Consider the following 19,429-nt stretch of genomic DNA (forward strand, 5'->3'; position numbering starts at 1 on the left):
CAGGGGCTCGGAAGTATTCTCCTCGGAACTGAAGACCTCGGCGTGGAACCTGCAAAAAGGACTCCGACACTCAAGTTAGTGCTCGGTAATATAAACTTCAACAAGCAAAAGTAAAAATAAGGAATTTGTAGGGTTTGGTGCTATGAAGTCGTTTTTCCTAGTAGCTTATGATCACTGTTTTTCACTTGCCCCAGACGAGGTTTGCTCGTCTGTTTAAATAGACCGCGTAGTAAAGGAAGGTGGACGTTTGAGTAGTGTTTGGCTTTTTAGGGTTTGTTACCGGAAATCGATGTATGAGTTTGTTGATGTGAGATTCTTGGCACTTGCGACGTGTTTGACCTGTTCTCGATTGTGAGTTTTGTTAGCCGAGGATATCAGTAAGGTACAGAATTTATTGGGTACTTTAAGTCATAGTAAAGTATTTAAACCAATTGAATTATTTTTTATCTTTTGAAAAAGTACTACTAATTTTTTTATAAAAAGTTTGGGGGGGCCATGGCCCCCCCTTGTCTGAACTAAGCTCCGCCACTGAATCGAAGGTAGCTGTATTTTTAACTTTGAAGTTTTGAACACTATAATTAATTTATGTTAAAAATTTAAGGATTAAATAAGTTTTTCATTTTTATAAAATATTTACTTTTAATTTGATCTATATAACTTTGTTTAGTTTAAATCTTTATAAAATTAAAAAATATATATTTTAATCTTCACTATTAATTTAGAACAAATTATATTATTAAATTAATTGAGATTTAAAATTATACAATTACAATAAGTGAGATTTGCTTAAGTATGTATACAATTTTTTTTTTGTATAAATCGCTATGAGTTGTAGTATTTTACCTTTTTACATATAAAGCATAAATTGGCTCAAGAATTTTGTTATGGAGTAAATGATGGTGTTTTGGTTAGAAATGGATTAAGGGAGCGTATTTACACTTTGGTGGACGTGTCAGGTGAGAGGCGCACCACGCAGGGGGCGTGTTACATTCATCATGCAGGGACGTGGAGCACACGTGGCAACGGCTGGTTGACTGAAATTGGTAGCACATGGGGGGCGTGCTGAGTCAGCACGCCGGCGAGGCCTGGTTGGTTGAACCAGACAGCACGTGGGGGGCGTGCTAAGTCACCACGTTGGGGTGTGCTGACACGTGGCGACGCCTGGTTGGTTGAAGCTGGCAGCACGTGGGGGGCGTGTTGAATGCTGACCTCTATATAAGGCAAAGCTCGATACCATTTTCATTCTGAATAAGAGTGTGCTTTGAGTGGTCTTTGAGGCTGCGTTTGTTTCTAAGAACAGAACAAGACAAGACACTGAGAACAGGATAGGACAAGACACTGATGGACAGAGACACAAAATTTTGTGTTCTTGTATTCTATTTGGTGATAAACTAGAACAAATTGTGAAAATTCAATTTATTTTCATTTTTTCATTCAAAAAATTTGAGATGAAAAATATAACAATAAAAAATATAATTATGAAAAATTAACAAGAATAATGAAAAAAATAAAAAATAAGTTGTGTCTCTTGTTAGTGTCTCCGTGTCCTTCCTGTCAAGATGGACACAAAATACACTAATTCAGTGTCTTTGGACACATTGTCTCTGTCCATGTCTCCTCTGCCAAACACGATTTTGTATCTCAGAGTTCCTGTTTTAGTGTCCTGTCTCTGTAAACAAACGCAGCCTGAGTGTTGGTAGTGTAATGGAGGGTACCGCAAATTTGGTAGTGTATCGCAACGGTGAGATAATATGGAATACTCATGAGGGAGTGAGGTTTGTGTGCCAGAATCCGTTTTCGTTTGTGGTTCCATGCACCATGATGTTAATGGAGCTTCAGAACGGTCTCTGTCAAAGCATGGAGAATGGTATGTTATTGAGAGTGAGCAAAATTCTGTACCAGAATTCTATTGTAGTTTTTGGTGGTCTAATACAGTTTGATATCATGCCGATCACTAACGAAACAAGTATGCAAAATATGTTCCAAATTCACCGGTAGACTCAGATGCGACAACCATAGATTGAGCTATATGTTGAGTTTGAAAACGTAGAGGCAGAAGGGACTCAAAATGATTTAGATATAGAGGATGATAGAGCTGCAATATACGAAGGAATGAATAGTGACAGCGAAGAAGACTTCAAAGCCACTTATGAAGCCGGCGACAAAGACGAGGATGGTGATGTGGGAGTTGAGGCAGTAGCGGAGAATGTAGTGGTTCATCCCTCGAGCAGTCAACCGATGAATGTTCCACCGTTCATGGGTGACTTGGATCTCGACGCCATGCATACACCGGAATTTCCCGAATATGCAAACATAGGTACGTGATGACTGAATAATACGTTTTTATTCATTATACTTTGGATTGATTAATGAACGATGATTTTTGCTTTCTGTAGGTGTTGCTGATCCTGAGGACGGAGAGTTCCAGATTGGAATGGAATACAATTCTAGAAAGTCGGTCGTCGCAGCAATTAGAAGTTACACTATCTCTAGAGCAGTTGACTACGATGTGTATGAGTCTGAGCCACAGACATTCTATGCAAAATGCAAGATGTATGGGTGTGGGTGCGACTGGCTTATCCAAGCCAGCTTGATACAGAAAAAAAGTTGTTGGGAGATACGCAGATACAACGGTAGGCACATGTGCACAATGGGAATGATTTCACAGGATCATTCCAAGTTGGACTCGAATATAGTTGCTGAGGCTATAAGGCCATTGGTCGAGACTGACCCGTCCATCAAGGTGAAATCTATAATAGCGAAAGTCCAGTCAAGGTTCAACTATACCATCAGTTACCAAAAGGCTTGGTTGGCAAAGCAGAAGTCCATAGCCAAAGTTTTCGGTGGTTGGGAGGATTCTTAACAAGCTTTGCATGGTGGCTCTCAGTCATGGTTTAGAAGATGCCTGGTTCAACTGTCCAAATAGAAACACGACCACTGTACAACTGGAATGAGGAGGCGCACGATGTAAAAATACTTCATCGCGTATTTTGGAGTTTCAATCCATGCATTAGGGCGTTCAGGCATTGCAATTCCCTAGTTCAGGTTGACGGCACACACCTATACAGAAAATACAAAGATACACTTCTGGTTGCTGTTGCACAAGATGAGAATCAGAACATTGTGCCTATCGCTTTTGCCTTGGTGGAAGGGGAGACAGCTGATGCGTGGCACTTCTTTCTCAGGAATCTGCGGATGCATATTGTTAGAAAGGATGGTGTGGGTATAATCTCAGACCGACATGAGTCAATCCGGGCAGCAGTAAATCGTTCCGGAGGTGACTGGCAACCTCCAAGAGCATGGTGGATATTTTGTATAAAGCACATCGACAGCAACTTCCTAAGGGCATTCAAAGTCCCTCACTTGCAAAAACTTGTTGTCAATATAGGGTATTCAAGAACGGTGGAGGAGTACAACATCAACTATAAGAGGTTGGAAGAGCGAGGCGAGGCATATGCCAGGTGGTGCAATGCCATTGGGCTCAGACATTGGGTATTGGCATTCGACGAGGGACATCGATGGGGCCATATGACGATGAACCTTGTCGAGTGCATTAACTCAGTGTTGAAGGGTGCCCGTAATCTACCTGTGGTGGCGCTGATCCGAGCAACATATTATCGGTTAAATGAACTTTTTACGCGGAAAAGTGCCACACACCTCAAGATGTCCATGTAACTCGTCGGGTATGATCAATCTTTCGTATGACCGCCACTCAAACCGCCATATATTATTGCTATATTAGAATCCTAACATTAACGTTTGGAACTAGGAATCACAAGAACAATAAATTTTTACCTCTTCCATGTAGTCTATATCATGCCTAAATCTCGCTACGGTCTTCGATAACTACACTGTGGTCCGTTCTGAATGACTCCACCTGAAATATGATACATTGAAAAAATTTACATAAGTAACCGTAAATAAAACATGCATAGTGAATATAACGCATGACTAAACTAAGAATTATTACCTCATGGCAACTGGTATCTTAGCAGGTGGAAGGGTATGTCTCGGTACGAGTGCAATACATGGCATTCGCTCCCATGCCCAAACAAACAACAGATTAAAAGGGCCATCCATCTCCTTTGTATCATATTGTGATACACGACATAGTGCTCTGTAAAGATGTGTGAGACATGTTGACCACCAACTATAAGTATGGATCCGCTCGAAATCGCGAAGCAATGGTAGATACTTCGCGTGGGCGTATGCGGTCGACTTATCCGCGAATAGGGTCGACCCTAACATATAAAAAATCTGACATCTGACGTATCTCCTAATGGACTCTTCAGTGTCCGACGGCTCCGCGTCTCTGATACGTCGAACCCAACCCAGCTTTATATAGGATTTTGAAGATTGACTGGCTACTGGTTCACTACCGAATATTGCGATGCTTTGACTCTGCAGGAAGTCGCTACTACTATCAGTCCATCGACTCACAGGCTCTCCATCAATAGGTAGGCCAAAAATATGAGTGAAATCTTCCAATGTCACTGTAACCTCACCCACCGGCAATACAAAAGTGTGAGTTTCCAGCCTCCACCTTTCAACCAGAGCAGCTAATAAGGGGTGAAATCATCTTATCACCTCAATCCTAGATACGTGGTAGAATCCCGTAGTGCGTAAGTAGTTTTCGACCATTGGTTCCACGTCTGTAGCAGATCCAGTTTACGCACCAACAAATTTCTGTTAGACTACATCAATAAAAATATATTTATTAGATTAGATAAGCAATAAATATTCATTTATTAATATACAAATATTAGCATATTTATTTAAAAAGTGTATGTATTCATTTATTAATATTTATATTTATTTTAATATTTTATTTATTAAAATAATTAACAAATATTAGCATATTTATTTAAAAAGTGTATCTATTTATTTATTAATATACAAACCGTTTATTAATTAAACTCACAGAAAAATAATTTATTCTAAGAAAAATAATAAAAAAATTATATATTAACCTTTTTTCTTTAAATATTATATACACTTATTTTTAAATAAATATAAATGACTGATTTTTTTCCAAACGTCAAAATATTTATTTTTTAATATTTAATAACAATATATTTTTAAATATTTATGTTCGGTAGGTCGGTTACCGGACGGTTCAGGTCAGGTTCAGGGATGAAGGAAGGGGCTCGTCTGATCACGGTCTTCCAGTCCGGAAGCGCGAGGTCCCGAGCACTTTGTGTGAGGGGGGGGATGTCACCTGCAAAGACACTCCAACGCTATTGTCAGAATACGTGCAGGTGGAGTAAGTGTAGTGTAGGGATATGACGTACCTCGGGGGAAGAGCCAGTCTTCCCCTTATATACATGTCAGTATTAGGCCCCTCTGGAGGGCAGGCCCAGATTCCCAAGGACGCAGTCCCATAGCTGTGAGAGAGCCGTACAGGACGCGTGTCCGGGTCGGTTGAGAGGTATGTGGTCGGGCCGGGTGGAGCTCGGGTCGGGTTGACCCGCGGGAGTCCAGGGCCGTAACAGTGCCCCCGACGCGCCAGTGATGGTCGTGAGGCGATCGGTGGTGTGTGATGTCCTTGTTCGTGTGTTGTCGCCGAGTCGGCTGGCCGTGGGAGAGGCGCGTTTCTTGTGCGCGTGTCCCTTGGTCTGCTGAGTCGTTCGTTCGCCGCTTCGTTCTTCGTGCTGAGCGTTAAATGCTCATAATGGGTTAAAACCCCGTGCGTAAATACCATTTTGTCCCTATCTCTTTTCGCGCTCCTTGTGGTGGTTTTTAAACAGTTTCTTTCTCTTTTTCTCCTACCCTTGCCATTTTCACTTTCCTCTCTCCCTGATATCCAAAATTCCCTGTTCAAGCCTTCTCGTGCCTTCTTTTTCCTCTCAAGTTCCTGCAACCAACTCAGGTAATTTCTGCTTCCTCTTCCCTTGTGTTTATGCTATATTTTACTGCTGCGTAGTTGTTGTTTGCGATTGTTGCATGCTTGGTTTACTTTAGCCGAATGGCCTTCCAATGGTGGGGTAGACGAATTAAGGGAGGGGTACCATTCCTGGGTAGGTTTTGGGTGATTTGCGTGATAGGCGTAGTTTTTGACTGTTCTTGGCCATGAGTTTGAAAAGGCGTAGTTTCTGGGTTTTTGTGGACTCCCGACCTCATAGTCTAACAGAGTGGTACCCCGATGTAGGTATGCCTCGCATTGTTTCCCGGTCTTCTGGATCTGGCGCGGCCTACGACCCGTACGCCTGGGTGACTGACGATATCAGGAGTTCGCCCAACCAAATGGATTTGGAGGAGTTGACCGAGTTCCGGCAAGCCAGCTACTTGTGTGGGGGGACTGACGAGGAGGCCAACTACGAGGCCATTGTCCCTGCCCCCCATGAGCGTATTTATGAGCTCAACTTCCACTCTCCTCGTGTCCCTGATTGGATTTGGTTTTACAAGTCCATGTTCACACAAGTTGGCGTTCGGATACCGTTCTCCGACTTTCAAATGGCGCTGCTGAACCGGATATCCGTCCCCCCTTCTCAGCTTCATCCGAACAGCTGGGCTTCAATCCGCTGCTTCGAAATGGTTTGCGAGCACCTGGAGCTGCCGGTTTCGGTGGACGTCTTCCTCTTCTATTTCAACCTTACCAACCCTTCCAAACAGGGGAAGGCGAGGAAAGGGTTTCTCTCTTTCCGTTCTGCTCAGGGTAGGAGAATTTTTGGCCTTTTTGAGGACTCCTACCATGGCTTTAAAGATAAGTACTTCAAAGTTCGTCCTGTCAAAGGTCGTCACCCCTTTTGGTTGTCGTTAGAGGGGGAGCGCCTTATCCAGACTTATTGGAGTTTTGGTGCGGGGTCGAATCCTTTCATCAAGGTGACGTACAAGAGGTTGTCGCCTATAGATAAGCAAATAGCTGACGTACTTTTTGCCATTTTTGAAAAGAACCCTGTGAACCCTCATCTTCTTATGGGTGAACGGGAGGCCGCCAGGAGCTATATTCGTGAGTTGTTTGCTTATGTTTCTTTGTTGTTGTTTTTCTTTTCCCGATCTAACGACTAATGCGCCTGTTGTTTGTTGCAGTGGAAATGTTTGCCACCGTGACTGGTCTTGAGAATCTAATGAAGACCTTTTTTGAAGCAAGTGACGACGAGAATTCCGAAGAGAAGGATGCCGGTAAGTCAGAGGATCCTTCAGGGGAGAAAGAGAATCAGGCTGTGCTTTCTCCCCAGGATGCCGACGTGTCAGGGAAACAAGCTGAAGGGGTCCAAGCTTTCCCTACTCGTGAGGAAGGGCCCGCTGGAGGGCACGCGTCTCTCACCCCCCAGCTGGATAGTGACGTGGAGCTCATCCATACTCCCAAGAAGCGAAGGATGTCTTCCAGCCCGGAAGGGGCCCTTACCATAATGGAAAGGAACTTTGATGCTACCAAGTTTATTGACTCACAGTTGATACCCGGGACCGAGGAGCATTTTCACGAGACCGAGCTGTCTGGGCAGGCGAGGTGGATGTACCGCACCTTGCTTCATGGGGCCGTGATAGCTCGGAAGGCTGAATTCGAGTTATCGGGGATGGAGGCGCTCCGGAGGAAGCTTGAGTCCTCTGTTAAGGCGAACAATGACTTCAAGGCCCAAGTTGAGCTTCTCCAGGGTCAGCTGTCCGAGATGGGGGGAAAGCTTAGCGCTGCTGAGGAGAAAGCGTCATTTGTTGCGGAGAGGTTGAAGGCGTCCGATGAGACCGTGGCCCAGCTTCTTGAGCGTGAGATGACCTTGGAGGGTCAGCTGAATGCCGCTCAGGGTCGGGTTGCCGCCTTGGAGAAAGAGCGGGAGCAGGCCGTCTCAGAGGCGAAAACCGCTAAAGCCGAAGCCGCAGAGCTTAAGAAGAAGCTTAAGGTGACCAGGGAGTAAGGGAAGAACGCCATCTCGACGACCGAAGATGCCCTGAAGGCTCAGCTAAAGATCGCAGCTCCTGATTTCGACATGTCGTCAATTGGTGTTTTCAAGACTATCCAGGACGGAAAGATTGTTGACATGCCGAAGAAGTGAGGTCTTGTAACTTAGGATATTTTGTAATGCATTTGCTGAACAACTTATTGCTCGTTTTTGTTTTGACTCTTTGTAAGTTATGCTTATTTAGTCGTTTGGCCGAGTTGCCGTTTGCTATATTTGCTGTCGTTGTTTCTTTTGGGGGTGGGCTCGTGCCCGTTTTTCCCGTTTTATGTTTGTTATGGCTTGGATCGCCGTGGTCGTGTTGTCGTCGTAGTTGGCTTTGGCCGTGAGGAAGATGGCCCCGGGGTGATCAGTCCCGGTCTGCCGTTTTAGGGGCGCTCGTGTGCGGCGCACGTGGGAAAGTAGTGGACAAGTACGAAAATTTTTGGCAAGTATGAGTTAGTCGTTAGCTAAACAAATTAATCAATATGGCGAGTATTTGATAAAATAAAAAGATAGATCATCATGCGAACAAGGCGAGTATTTACAATTTGCTTGGGTTCTCAGGTCGGCGAGTCGTCTGGTCATGAGTAGAACCTTCTTAGGCTACCCGTATTCCATGTTCTGGGTATTTCCTTGCCGTCGAGTCTTTCTAGCTTGTAAGCGCCTTTGCCGAGTACTTCCCTTACCCTGTAGGGACCTTCCCAATTTACCGCCAGCTTGCCTTCCCCTGGGGTCGGGATGCCGATGTTGTTGCGTCGCAGGACGAGGTCCCTTTCCTCAAAATCTCGTTTGAGGACTTTTGCGTTGTAACGCAGGGCTATTCTTTGTTTCAGCGTCGTTTCTGATAGGTGAGCCATTTCCCTTGTTTCCTCAACCAGGTCCTTTTCGACCGCTTCGCTCATGCCCGCGAGTAGTAGTCGGGGGCTCGGTTCGTCGATTTCGACGGGTATTACCGCATCGACCCCGTATGTTAGGCGAAAGGGAGTTTCCCCCGTAGCGCTTTGCTCAGTTGTCCGGTAAGACCATAGGACGGAGGCGAGTTCGTCAGCCCATGTTCCTTTCTTATTGTCTAGGCGCTTCTTTAGACCAAGAAGGATGACCTTGTTTGCAGCTTCTACCTGCCCGTTTGTTTGGGGATGTTCTACCGAGGAGAACTTCTGCTTTATCCCTAGGCCAGAGAGGAACTCCATGAACTTCTTGTCCGTGAACTGGGTCCCGTTGTCTGAGATAACGACCTCCGGGATACCGAAACGGGTTATCACCTGCCTCCACATGAACTTCCGACAGTTGGAGGACGATATCGTAGCCAGCGGTTTAGCCTCCACCCATTTGGTGTAGTAGTCAATGGCGACAATGAGGTATTTGACTTGTCCTGGGCCGACCGGAAAAGGCCCCAGGAGGTCGATTCCCCATTGTGCGAAAGGTCGAGTAGTCGTCAGAGAGTTTAGCTCGGAGGCCGGTGCCTTGTGGAAGTTGGCGTTTTGTTGACACTTTATGCATTTTTTAACAAATTCCTTTGAGTCCTTCATCATTGTCGGCCAGTAGTATCCTGCTCAGATGAGCTTCCTTGCTAGGGCTTTGCCCCCGATGTGGTGTCCGCAACACCCCTCGTGGACTTTTCTAAGCACATAGTCTGTCTGGTCGGGGTGCAAACACTTCAATAGGGGCTGGCTGAGTCCCTTTTTGAATAGCTGTCCCTGTATGATTGCGTACCTAGCCACCTCTCTTCTTAAGGTTTTGGCTGCTTTCTCATCTTCAGGCGACTTGCCGAGTTCCAGGAAGTTGGTGATGGGGTCTAGCCATGAGGGGCTCGACTTCGTCAAGTGGAGGGCGACCGTCGGTTCCTTCACCATGCCTTGGATAAGGGACCGGTTACCCGACCCTGGCTTTGTGCTCGCCAGCTTGGACAGGAGGTCCGCCCGTGTGTTCCTTTCTCGTGGGACGTGTTGGATGATGACCTCCTGGAACTGACTCGTTATTTCTTTAACCTTTTCCAAGTATTTTTGCAGGAGGAGGTCCCGGGCTTGGTAGCTTCCGTTCACCTGTGAGGTGACAACTTGTGAGTCGCTGCATACTTCGACCTTTGTCGCTCCGACTTCCCGAGCTAGTATTAGTCTGCCCAAGAGAGCTTTGTATTCTGCTTGGTTGTTCGACACTGGAAACTCGAACTTAGTCGATTGCTCATAGATGACCCCTACAGGGCTTTCTAGGATGACCCCTGCTCCCCCGAACGTTTGGTTGGAGGCCCCGTTAACGTGGAGCCTCCACCGTGTGCCCGTTTCCTTGGGGGGCTCCCCCGTCACTTCTACCAGAAAGTCTGCCATTGCCTGGGCTTTGATTGCATGTCGGGGTTCATATTGTAGGTCGTATTGGGAAAGCTCGATGGCCCAGGTCATCATCCTACCGGCCAAGTCAGGTTTTTGCAGCACTTGGCGAATCGCCTGATCCGTCCTTACGACTATACGATGGCTCTGGAAGTATTGTCTTAACCTTCGGGAAGAGATTAGGAGTGCCAGCGCCAGTTTTTCCAGTTTGCTGTATTTCAATTCTGGTCCTTGGAGGACCCTGCTCACGAAGTAAACGGGTTGTTGGGTCTTCCCTTCTTCTCTAACGAGCACCGCGGCAAGTGCTTCCTCGGTTATTGATAAGTAGAGGTAGAGCGGTTCTCCGGCCTTGGGTTTTCTGAGGACCGGTGGTGCCGCTAAGATCTGCTTGAAGTGGTTGAATGCCTCTTCGCATGCTGGGGTCCATTCGAACGTCATTCCTTTTTTCATTAGATTGAAGAAAGGCAGAGCTCTTGCTGCTGACGCGCCGAGGAATCGGGATAGAGCCGTTAACCTCCTGGCAAGTCATTGGACGTCTTTGATACAACCTGGGCTCTTCATCTGGAGAACTGCTCGACACTTCTCGGGGTTGGCTTCCACTCCTCTTTGAGTAATCATGAATCCCAGAAACTTTTCGGCCTCCATGGCAAACGCGCATTTGAGCGGATTAAGCCTCATGCCGTGTTGCCGTAGGGAGGAAAAAATGCCATCAAGATCGCTCAGGAGGTCGTCGGGTCGTGTGGTCTTTGCGAGTATGTCATCCACGTAGACTTCTACTGTTTTGCCTATATGTTCACTGAATATCCTATTCATCAGCCTTTGGTACGTGGCCCCAGCATTTTTCAGGCCAAAAGGCATTACCTTGTAACAATAGATCCCCCTGGCGTTATGAATGCCGTTTTTTCCTCGTCGGGTCGGTGCATCGGTATCTGATTATATCTTGAGTAGGCATCCATGAAGCTCAGATACCGGTACCCCGCCGCTGCGTCGACGAGTGCGTCGATGTTAGGTAGGGGGTAGCAATCCTTGGGACACGCCTTATTCATGTCAGAGTAGTCCACGCACATTCTCCATCCCCCATTGTGTTTTTTAACCAGGACCACGTTCGACAACCAGGTCGAGTAGTCCAGTTCTCGGATGAATCCTGCTTCTAGGAGGCTGGCCGTCTGCCTGGCTACCTCTTCTACCCTTTCTTGGGACATTTTTCTCCTCCTCTGGGCCACTGGCTTGGTTCCCGCCTTAACGGCTAGATGATGCGATACGAGCTGGGGATCTATTCCGGGCATATCGGCAGGCGTCCAGGCGAAGAGGTCGGCATTAGCCCTGATCATTTCCATCAAAGGCTCCTTCATCTCGTGGGGGAGGTTCTTGTTTATGAATGTGAACTTATCGTCCTCCTCGCCGACCCTGAATTTTTCCAAGTCTCCTTCTGGCTCTGGTCTGGGTTTGTCGTCTATCCTGGCGTCCAAGTCAACAAGGAAGACCCCAGATGCTTCTTTGGACTTTTTCCTGAGAGAGAGACTGGCGTGGTCGCAAGCGACCGCCGTTTCCAAGTCGCCTTTGATGGATCCTATGGATCCGTCGTCGGTGACGAACTTCATCACCAGCAGCTTTGTGCTGATGGCCTCCCCCAGGTCGTTGATGGTTTTTCTCCACAGAATGATGTTATAGGCTGTGGCGTCTCGTAATATCACGAAGTCCGCCATGACTGTTCGTCGTTTTTGCCCCTGTCCTACAGAGGTCGGGAGTGAGATGATTCCATCCAGCTTGATGAAGTGGTCCCCCAACCCTACCACACCGTGCTGGTGGGTCGTCAGGTCGGCGTCCTTTAGTCCCAGGGCATCGAAAACGTTTCGAAACATGATGTTCGAGTCTGCCCCCGTATCTACCAGGATTCGTTTGACGAGGCCTGTTCCGACCCTGGCCGTGATGACCATGGGCGGACTTTCCGGTGCCTCGTCAAACCATTGGTCCTCCGGGCCGAAGGAGATGGGCGGGGTACTTCGGAAACTTCTAACAGTCGAGGTGGAGACCGCTAGGACTTTGGCGTCTTTTTTCTGTACTGACTTTGACCTTGGGGCGGTATTTCTGGCCGTTACCACGTTTACCACTGTAAGGCCGTGGTCGTCACCCTCTGATTCCTGCCGTCGCCTTGTCGACCGGGATCTGTCTTCGCTATCGTGGTCCTGGTTGCGTCTTCTTGGTTCCCGGATAAGGTGGGAGAAGTCGGCAAGTTTCCCATCTCTGATAGCTTGTTCCAGGGCATCTTTTAGGTCGAAACAGTCTTGGGTCTTGTGTCCGTAACCCTTGTGGTACTCGTAGTAGAGGTTCTTGTTTCCTCCCGTTCTGTCCTTCAAAGGTCGGGGCTTTGACAATATCCCCTTTTCCGCTATCTGCTGGTAAACTTCGGTGATTGGTGCCGTGAGGGGGGTATAATTGGTGAACTTCCCAACTCGGGGGAACGGTTTGGGTGTTTTACTCGGGCCGCCGTCCCTGGCGTGTTCCTTTGGTCGCTCTCTGCCTTCATAGTGTCGTGTTTGGTTGTAGGCGGGCTGCCGTTTATTGGCAGCCATGACTCGGCTGACTTCTTCGTCGTTGATGTACTCTTTGGCTACGCATTAGATCTCTTGCATTGTCCAAACGGGCTTTGTGGTAAGGTGTTTCCTGAAGTCCTCATTCGAGAGCCCGTTCGTCAAGCACAGGCTTGCTACCGAGTCCGTTAGACCGTCAATCTCCAGGCACTCGTCATTGAAACGGTCCAGGTATTTCTTGGTCGGCTCTCCGGGTCTCTGTGTCACCCCTAGTAGATTGATCGGGTGTTTGGCTTTGACAATCCTGGTCGTGAATTGAGCCAAGAAGGCGTGGCTAATGTTGGAGAATTGAGTCACTGAGCCCTGCGGGAGGTTGTTGAACCACCGTATCGCTGGGCCTGCCAAGGTGACCAGGAAGGCACGACATCTGACCTCGTCTCCTACCCCTTCCAGGTTCATTCTGGCCTCAAAGGCCGTCAAGTGTTCCAGTGAATCTTGTGTTCCATCATACTTCATGTCCGTTGGCTTGTCGAAGTGTTTCAGCAGCCAGACCTCGAGCACAGAACGGTGGAAAGGGGTCGCTCCTATTATCACTGGTCCCCGGGTAGTTCTCCCCGGCTCGTCGTTCTCCCGACGGGCGTCCTCTTCGCCTCTGTTCGACGCCCGCCGTCTCTCGTGTCGAGCGTAAATGATGGGGTCCCGACTCCTTCTTCTGGCTCGTCCCCGTCCCCCGGTGCTCTCCGACTCGTATTGGGGGCTGGGTGAGCGCCTCGAGTGGCTCCTTGAACGGGAGCGGGTGGGGCTCCGCTCCGGGGTGCGTTGGTCCCGTTCTCTCTCGGCTAGCCGGCGCTCTAAGTCTTGCATCCTATGGCGCAACTCTTGCATTATCCTGGCATGGTTGTCGCCAGTACCTCCGAAGGGGCGTCTTTCGTGAGTCTGCGTCGTGTCCCTCGGAGGCGACCTCTGCTGTTGTCGGGTTTCTGTCGAAACGGCGCCTCCCCCAAGCACGGGAGGCGCGGCCTCGCTGCCAGTCCCAGTCTGGACTAGTACGAAGTCCATGGACGAGTCCCCACAGACGGTGCCAATGTTCGGTAGGTCGGTTACCGGACGGTTCAGGTCAGGTTCAGGGATGAAGGAAGGGGCTCGTCTGATCACGGTCTTCCAGTCCGGGAGCGCGAGGTCCCGAGCACTTTGTGTGAGGGGGGATGTCACCTGCAAAGACACTCCAACGCTCTTGTCAGAATACGTGCAGGTGGAGTAAGTGTAGTGTAGGGATATGACGTACCTCGGGGGAAGAGCCAGTCTTCCCCTTATATACATGTCAGTATTGGGCCCCTCTGGAGGGCAGGCCCAGATTCCCAAGGACGCAGTCCTATAGCTGTGAGAGAGCCGTACGGGACGCGTGTCCGGGTCGGTTGAGAGGTATGTGGTCGGACCGGGTGGAGCTCGGGTCGGGTTGACCCGCGGAAGTCCAGGACCGTAACAATTTATATATTTATTATTTTAATATTTATATATTAAAATTTTGAGCATACATGTTCCACATGCATATTTATTTCTAAAAACTCCGAATATTTATTTATTCATTAGTATATTCATAACAAAAATTATAAAATATATATTCCATTATAATATTTTTATAACAGAAAATTAATCCAAAAATAACAAAATAATTATATTCTAACAGGTTAAATAACAAAAATTAAAAAAATTTAAATACACAATAAAAATATAATTTACCAACTTACATAAATTGGATGATCTAAATAATTTATAATATGTTCCTTCAGAACGGTATAATTACGAACCATTTTTTAAAATAAATACAAAGTAATATTTTTTTCCTATTTTTTTCTCACTCTTCTTCTTTGTTTCCTCGAATCCCCCTTCCTCTCTCTAACAAAAACCAATAACAACCCTTCTCTCACTAACACACTCTAACTAATGCATATACCGGGGGTGGGTAGGCTCTTTTATAGCGCCATGAGCAACATTTGCTGTTTACTAGGGTGAAAGAGCTGTCCCCTGCATGTAGGCAGCTTCCAACACGCCCACCCTGTGTTGCTGAGCACATTGGGAATCTATAAAGCCTGCTCCACCACGCCCCCCTGGGTGCTGCCAGGGAGTTGCATGCGTCCCGCGTCACCACGCCTCCGGCGTGTTGCTGGGGTGCTGACAAGCTTCTGACAAGCAGCGGTACGACGCCCTCTGCGTGTTGACCGTGACCTTCACAGACCGACAAAACACCCCCACTCCCCAATATTCAGCCAAAACACCAACAAGCTTTCCATATGAAAAATAATTCCTGGCATAAATTACTATAAGTTATAGTGATTTATGAAGAGAAAATGACATGACATAAACTACACTATAAGTCATAGTAGTTTATGAGGAGAGAATGACACTACAAATCATAGCAATTTATAAAAACGAAAAATAAAAAAAATATTTTATTTAAGAGATAATAAGGTTAAAAAATTTGGTTATGGGTTTATTATTGATGTTTTAGCTAGAAATAGGTGCAGTGAGTGTATTTATCAATTAATGGACGTGTCACATGAAAGTCATAACACATAGAGGGCGTGTTGAATGCAGCAAGGGGGGAGGGGGGAGGAGGCGTGATTGCCACGTGGCGAAGTCTAGTTGCATGGGACTGCAACACATGGGAGGACGTGCTGAGTCAGCACGGTGGACGGCGTGTTACACGTGGCGAAGTCTGGTTGCATAGAACTACAGTACATGGGGGGCGTGCTGAATCAGTACTGGGAGAGGGGGGAGGGCGTGTTACACGTGGCAAACTGTCATTGGCTGACGATTCAATACGTGGGTGGCGTGCTGAATGCTCCCCTCTATATAGGGCAAATCTCAGAACTATTTTTATTGCGAGGAAGGTTTAGTTTGGTAAAGCTTTTACTTTTTAAAAGTTGTAACATTTATGTTTGATAAATCAAATTAAAAATAGCTTTCAATAAATACAAGCAACAACAATTGCGTTTGGTAAAATAGCTTTTAAAATTTTAAAATGCTATAATAGACATAAATGTAAGTATTAAATTTGAAAATTAGTTAACATATGAGATTATATTAGACTTTTAAATTTTGAAAAAGCACAAACCAACATTAAAAAACTCTACCTTAGATGCTTTCAAAAGTACCTCGATTTTTTAAAAGTTACAAGTACAGGCACATGATCTTTTTTATTTACCAAATACAAAACGAGGAGCTTGAGCTTTTAAAAAGTACAAGCACATCTTTGAAAAGTTTTACCAAACCAAGCCGAAGAGTGTTCTTTGATTGTGTTGTTAGTGTAATAGAGGGTACCGCAAACTTGGTAGTGTATCGCAACAGTGAGATTATACGGAATACTTATGAAGGAGTGAGGTTTGTGTGTCAGAATCCGTTTTCATTTGTGGTTCCATGCACCATGACGTTGATGGAGCTTTAGAATGACCTCTGTCAAAGCATGGAGAATGGTATGTTGAGGAGAGTGAGTAGTATTTTGTACCGGAATCTAGTTATAATTTTTGGTGGTCTAATACAGTTTGATATTATGCCGATCATTAACGAAGCAAGTATGCAAAATATGTTCCAAATTCACCGGCAGACTCAGATGCGACAGCCACAGATTGAGCTGTATGTTGAGTTTGAAGACGTAAAGGCAAATGAGATTCAAAATGATTTAGATATAGAGGATGATAGAGTTACAGTATACGAAGGAATGAACAGTGACAACGAAGAAGACTTCGAAACCACTTATGAAGCCGGCGACGAAGACGAGGATGGTAATGTGGGAGTCGAGACAGCAGCGGAGAATGTAGTGGTTCATCCCACAGTTAGTTAACCGACGAACGTCCCACCTTTTATGCGTAACTTGAATCTTGACGCCACAGTGGTTCATCTCCTTAGTATCATACTGTGATGCACGACATAGTGCCCTGTAAAGATGCACGAGACATGCTAACCCCCAACTATAAGTATGGATCCACTCAAAATCGCGAAGCAACGGTAGATACTTCACGTGGGCATTTGTGGTCGACTTATTCGTGAATAGGGTCGAACCCAACAAACAGAAAATCTGGCATTTGATGTATCTCTTAATAAACTCATCGGTGTCCAATGGCTCTGCGTCTCTGATACCCCGAATCCAGCCCAACTTTATATAAGATTTCGAAGAACTACTAATAACCGGTTCACGACTGAATATCGCTATGCTCTGACTCTGTAAGAAGTTGCTACTACTATCTATTCAGCCGATCACATGCTCTCCATCAATGAGTAGGCTAAATATATGAGTGACATCTTCCAGTGTCAGTGTCACAGTAACCCCACTCACCTTTCCACCAAAGCAGCTAATAAGGGGTAAAATCCTTTTATAAACCCAATCCTAGAGACATGGTAGAATCCCATTGAACGTAAGTAGTTTTCAACCATCGGATTTCACGTCTGCGTTGGGATCCAGTATATGAACCATCAAATTTCTATTTGGCTGATTCAACAAAAATATATTTATTCACTAAATATTAGTTTAAATAAATAAAAATTATTAGAAATAAATATTTATAATAATAATTTAGATAAATATAAAATATTATTATTTCTAATCATAAATAATATTTATTTTCAAAAATAAATAAATAAATAAATATAAATAATATTTTTTTTCAAAAATAAATAAAATATTTAATAATATTTATATTCGAAAAAAAAAATCTAAATAATATTTATTTTAAAAAATAAATAAATATAAATAATATCTAGTTTCAAAGATAAATAAATATCATTATTTATTTATATTCAAAAATAAATAAATATAAATAATATTTATATTCAAAAATAGAAAATATAAATAATATTTACATTTATATAAAATAAAATATAATTATATTGGATAAATTTTTTTATTATTCGAAAATATTAATAAAATACAAAAAAAATAATCATACTAAAATAATAATATTATATTTTCATATAAACTAACAACAACAAAAATTAAAAAAAAATTTAATTTAAATACATAAAATAATAAAATTTATCAACTTACATAAATTAGATGATCCAAATAATTAATGATATGTCCTTCAAGTGTCGTATAATTATGTACCATTTTTAATCACCACAAACTAATAATTTTTTTTCTTTAAACACACCTAAATCCTAACTCTCATTAACACACACTCTTCGTATCACAACACACGGTTAGCTTTTTATTTTACCCCTCTTCTTCAGCCTATCTTCTTCTTCTTTCTCAGTGTAACACACACACTTTGCATCGTATAACACACGCATGATGCATTCCATCAACAAGCTCAATTTATAGAGCTTCAATGAGAGTCGTGGGTTATTGGGGTGGGAGTGTCCCCTGCATGTAGACCACCTGCAACACGCCTGCAAGCTCCTCGGAAACGAGCGAAGACCTGTAACATTTTCAAGATTCAGAGGCAACACGCCCCCTGCATGTGCCACCCGTGCCTGCTCGCCGTGTCACCACACCCCCTGTGTGTTGCTGGGGAACTACCACGCCTCTGACGGACCTATCACCATGTCCCCCGGCGTGTTGAACCTGACACCTACAACGGCGCAAAACACCTCCTTCTCCAATATTAAGCAAATACACCAATGTATATTCCATATGAAAAATAATTTCTGAGATAATAACGTTATTTCTATTTTAATAATGCCACTCATTTTTTTATAAATCCATACAAAATATAATATAAAAAAATCACGTAAAGGATGACATTATCAAAAATAGAAATTTAATTAATTATTAATATTTTTTATATGTAATTTTGAATGAGTCGTAAGTGAATTAAACTCTAAAATGGTTTTTTGAGATTGGCATCGTGCACTAAAATCGTTCTTGAGATTCTAATTGCACCAATTACGTCTCTGAGATTGACAAAAATTTACCATGTTAGTCCTTATTTGTTAAATTGTTTAATGACATGGCTTGATGACGTAGACTATTAGTGATACGTATCACTTCATGGTTTGGCCACGTGTAATGGTATGATGATGTGTTGACCAGTGACATGTGGCATACTGACGCAGACGGTTGTACTACGTGTCACAATGTTATATAGTCATGTGTCAGTTTGTGTCACGTGTCGCAATAGTATCCGTCCACATGTCATCTGTTATGTCATCATTATAGATGCACCAAATTAGTTCCTCACTTTGCATTAAATGACTCATTTTAGTCATTGAAATTGAATGTCGTGCACCAAACTAGTCGCTTCACTAGTTTTTTTCTCCTTTTTTTTTCTATAAATTCATAATTCTCAATATCTTTAAATGTATTAATTTTAATTCTATTTTTTCACATGTTATTTAAATACAAGTATTTTTATAAAATATTTTTTCTCTTGCGAGTATCCCTAGCCGCCGTCTTGGAGCTGACATGAAAGCATTTCAAGCATCCTCAATACAGAGAACAAAAATATGGGAGGGAAGCCCAACATCAATTAATGTATCCTTTACAAAAGACTACTTCAATCTATCATAAGCTTTTGTTAGGTCGATCTTGATAGTCATCCATCCTTTCTGCCCCTTCTTATTCTCCATAGAGAATGACTTCTTAAGTAATAATAATTTTATCAGAACTGTGCCGCCCAGGAACAAAACTATAATGGGTGGGATTGATTAACTTATCCATAATCCTTCTCATCCGGCTATCAATAACTTTTGTGATCACTTT

At 44.4% G+C, this 19,429-nt stretch overlaps 2 protein-coding genes across 2 annotated transcripts; one reads left to right on the forward strand and one right to left on the reverse strand.

Moving 5' to 3' along the window:
• The first annotated feature begins 2,901 nt into the window (after positions 1-2,901).
• LOC112732971 (uncharacterized) lies at positions 2,902-3,675 on the forward strand. The gene has a single exon (XM_025781812.1). It carries the CDS (start codon positions 2,902-2,904, stop codon positions 3,673-3,675), a length of 774 nt encoding a protein of 257 aa, XP_025637597.1.
• A 5,755-nt stretch (positions 3,676-9,430) lies between these two features.
• Positions 9,431-10,639, reverse strand: LOC140177486 (uncharacterized). The gene is made up of 2 exons (XM_072210599.1): positions 10,153-10,639; positions 9,431-10,032 (listed from the first exon to the last, which is right to left on the reverse strand). The coding sequence occupies exons 1-2, from the start codon at positions 10,637-10,639 to the stop codon at positions 9,431-9,433; spliced, it is 1,089 nt and encodes a 362-aa protein (XP_072066700.1).
• Positions 10,640-19,429: the final 8,790 nt, after the last annotated feature.

Source organism: Arachis hypogaea, chromosome 13, assembly GCF_003086295.3.
Source record: "Arachis hypogaea cultivar Tifrunner chromosome 13, arahy.Tifrunner.gnm2.J5K5, whole genome shotgun sequence".
Lineage (NCBI taxonomy): Eukaryota > Viridiplantae > Streptophyta > Magnoliopsida > Fabales > Fabaceae > Arachis > Arachis hypogaea.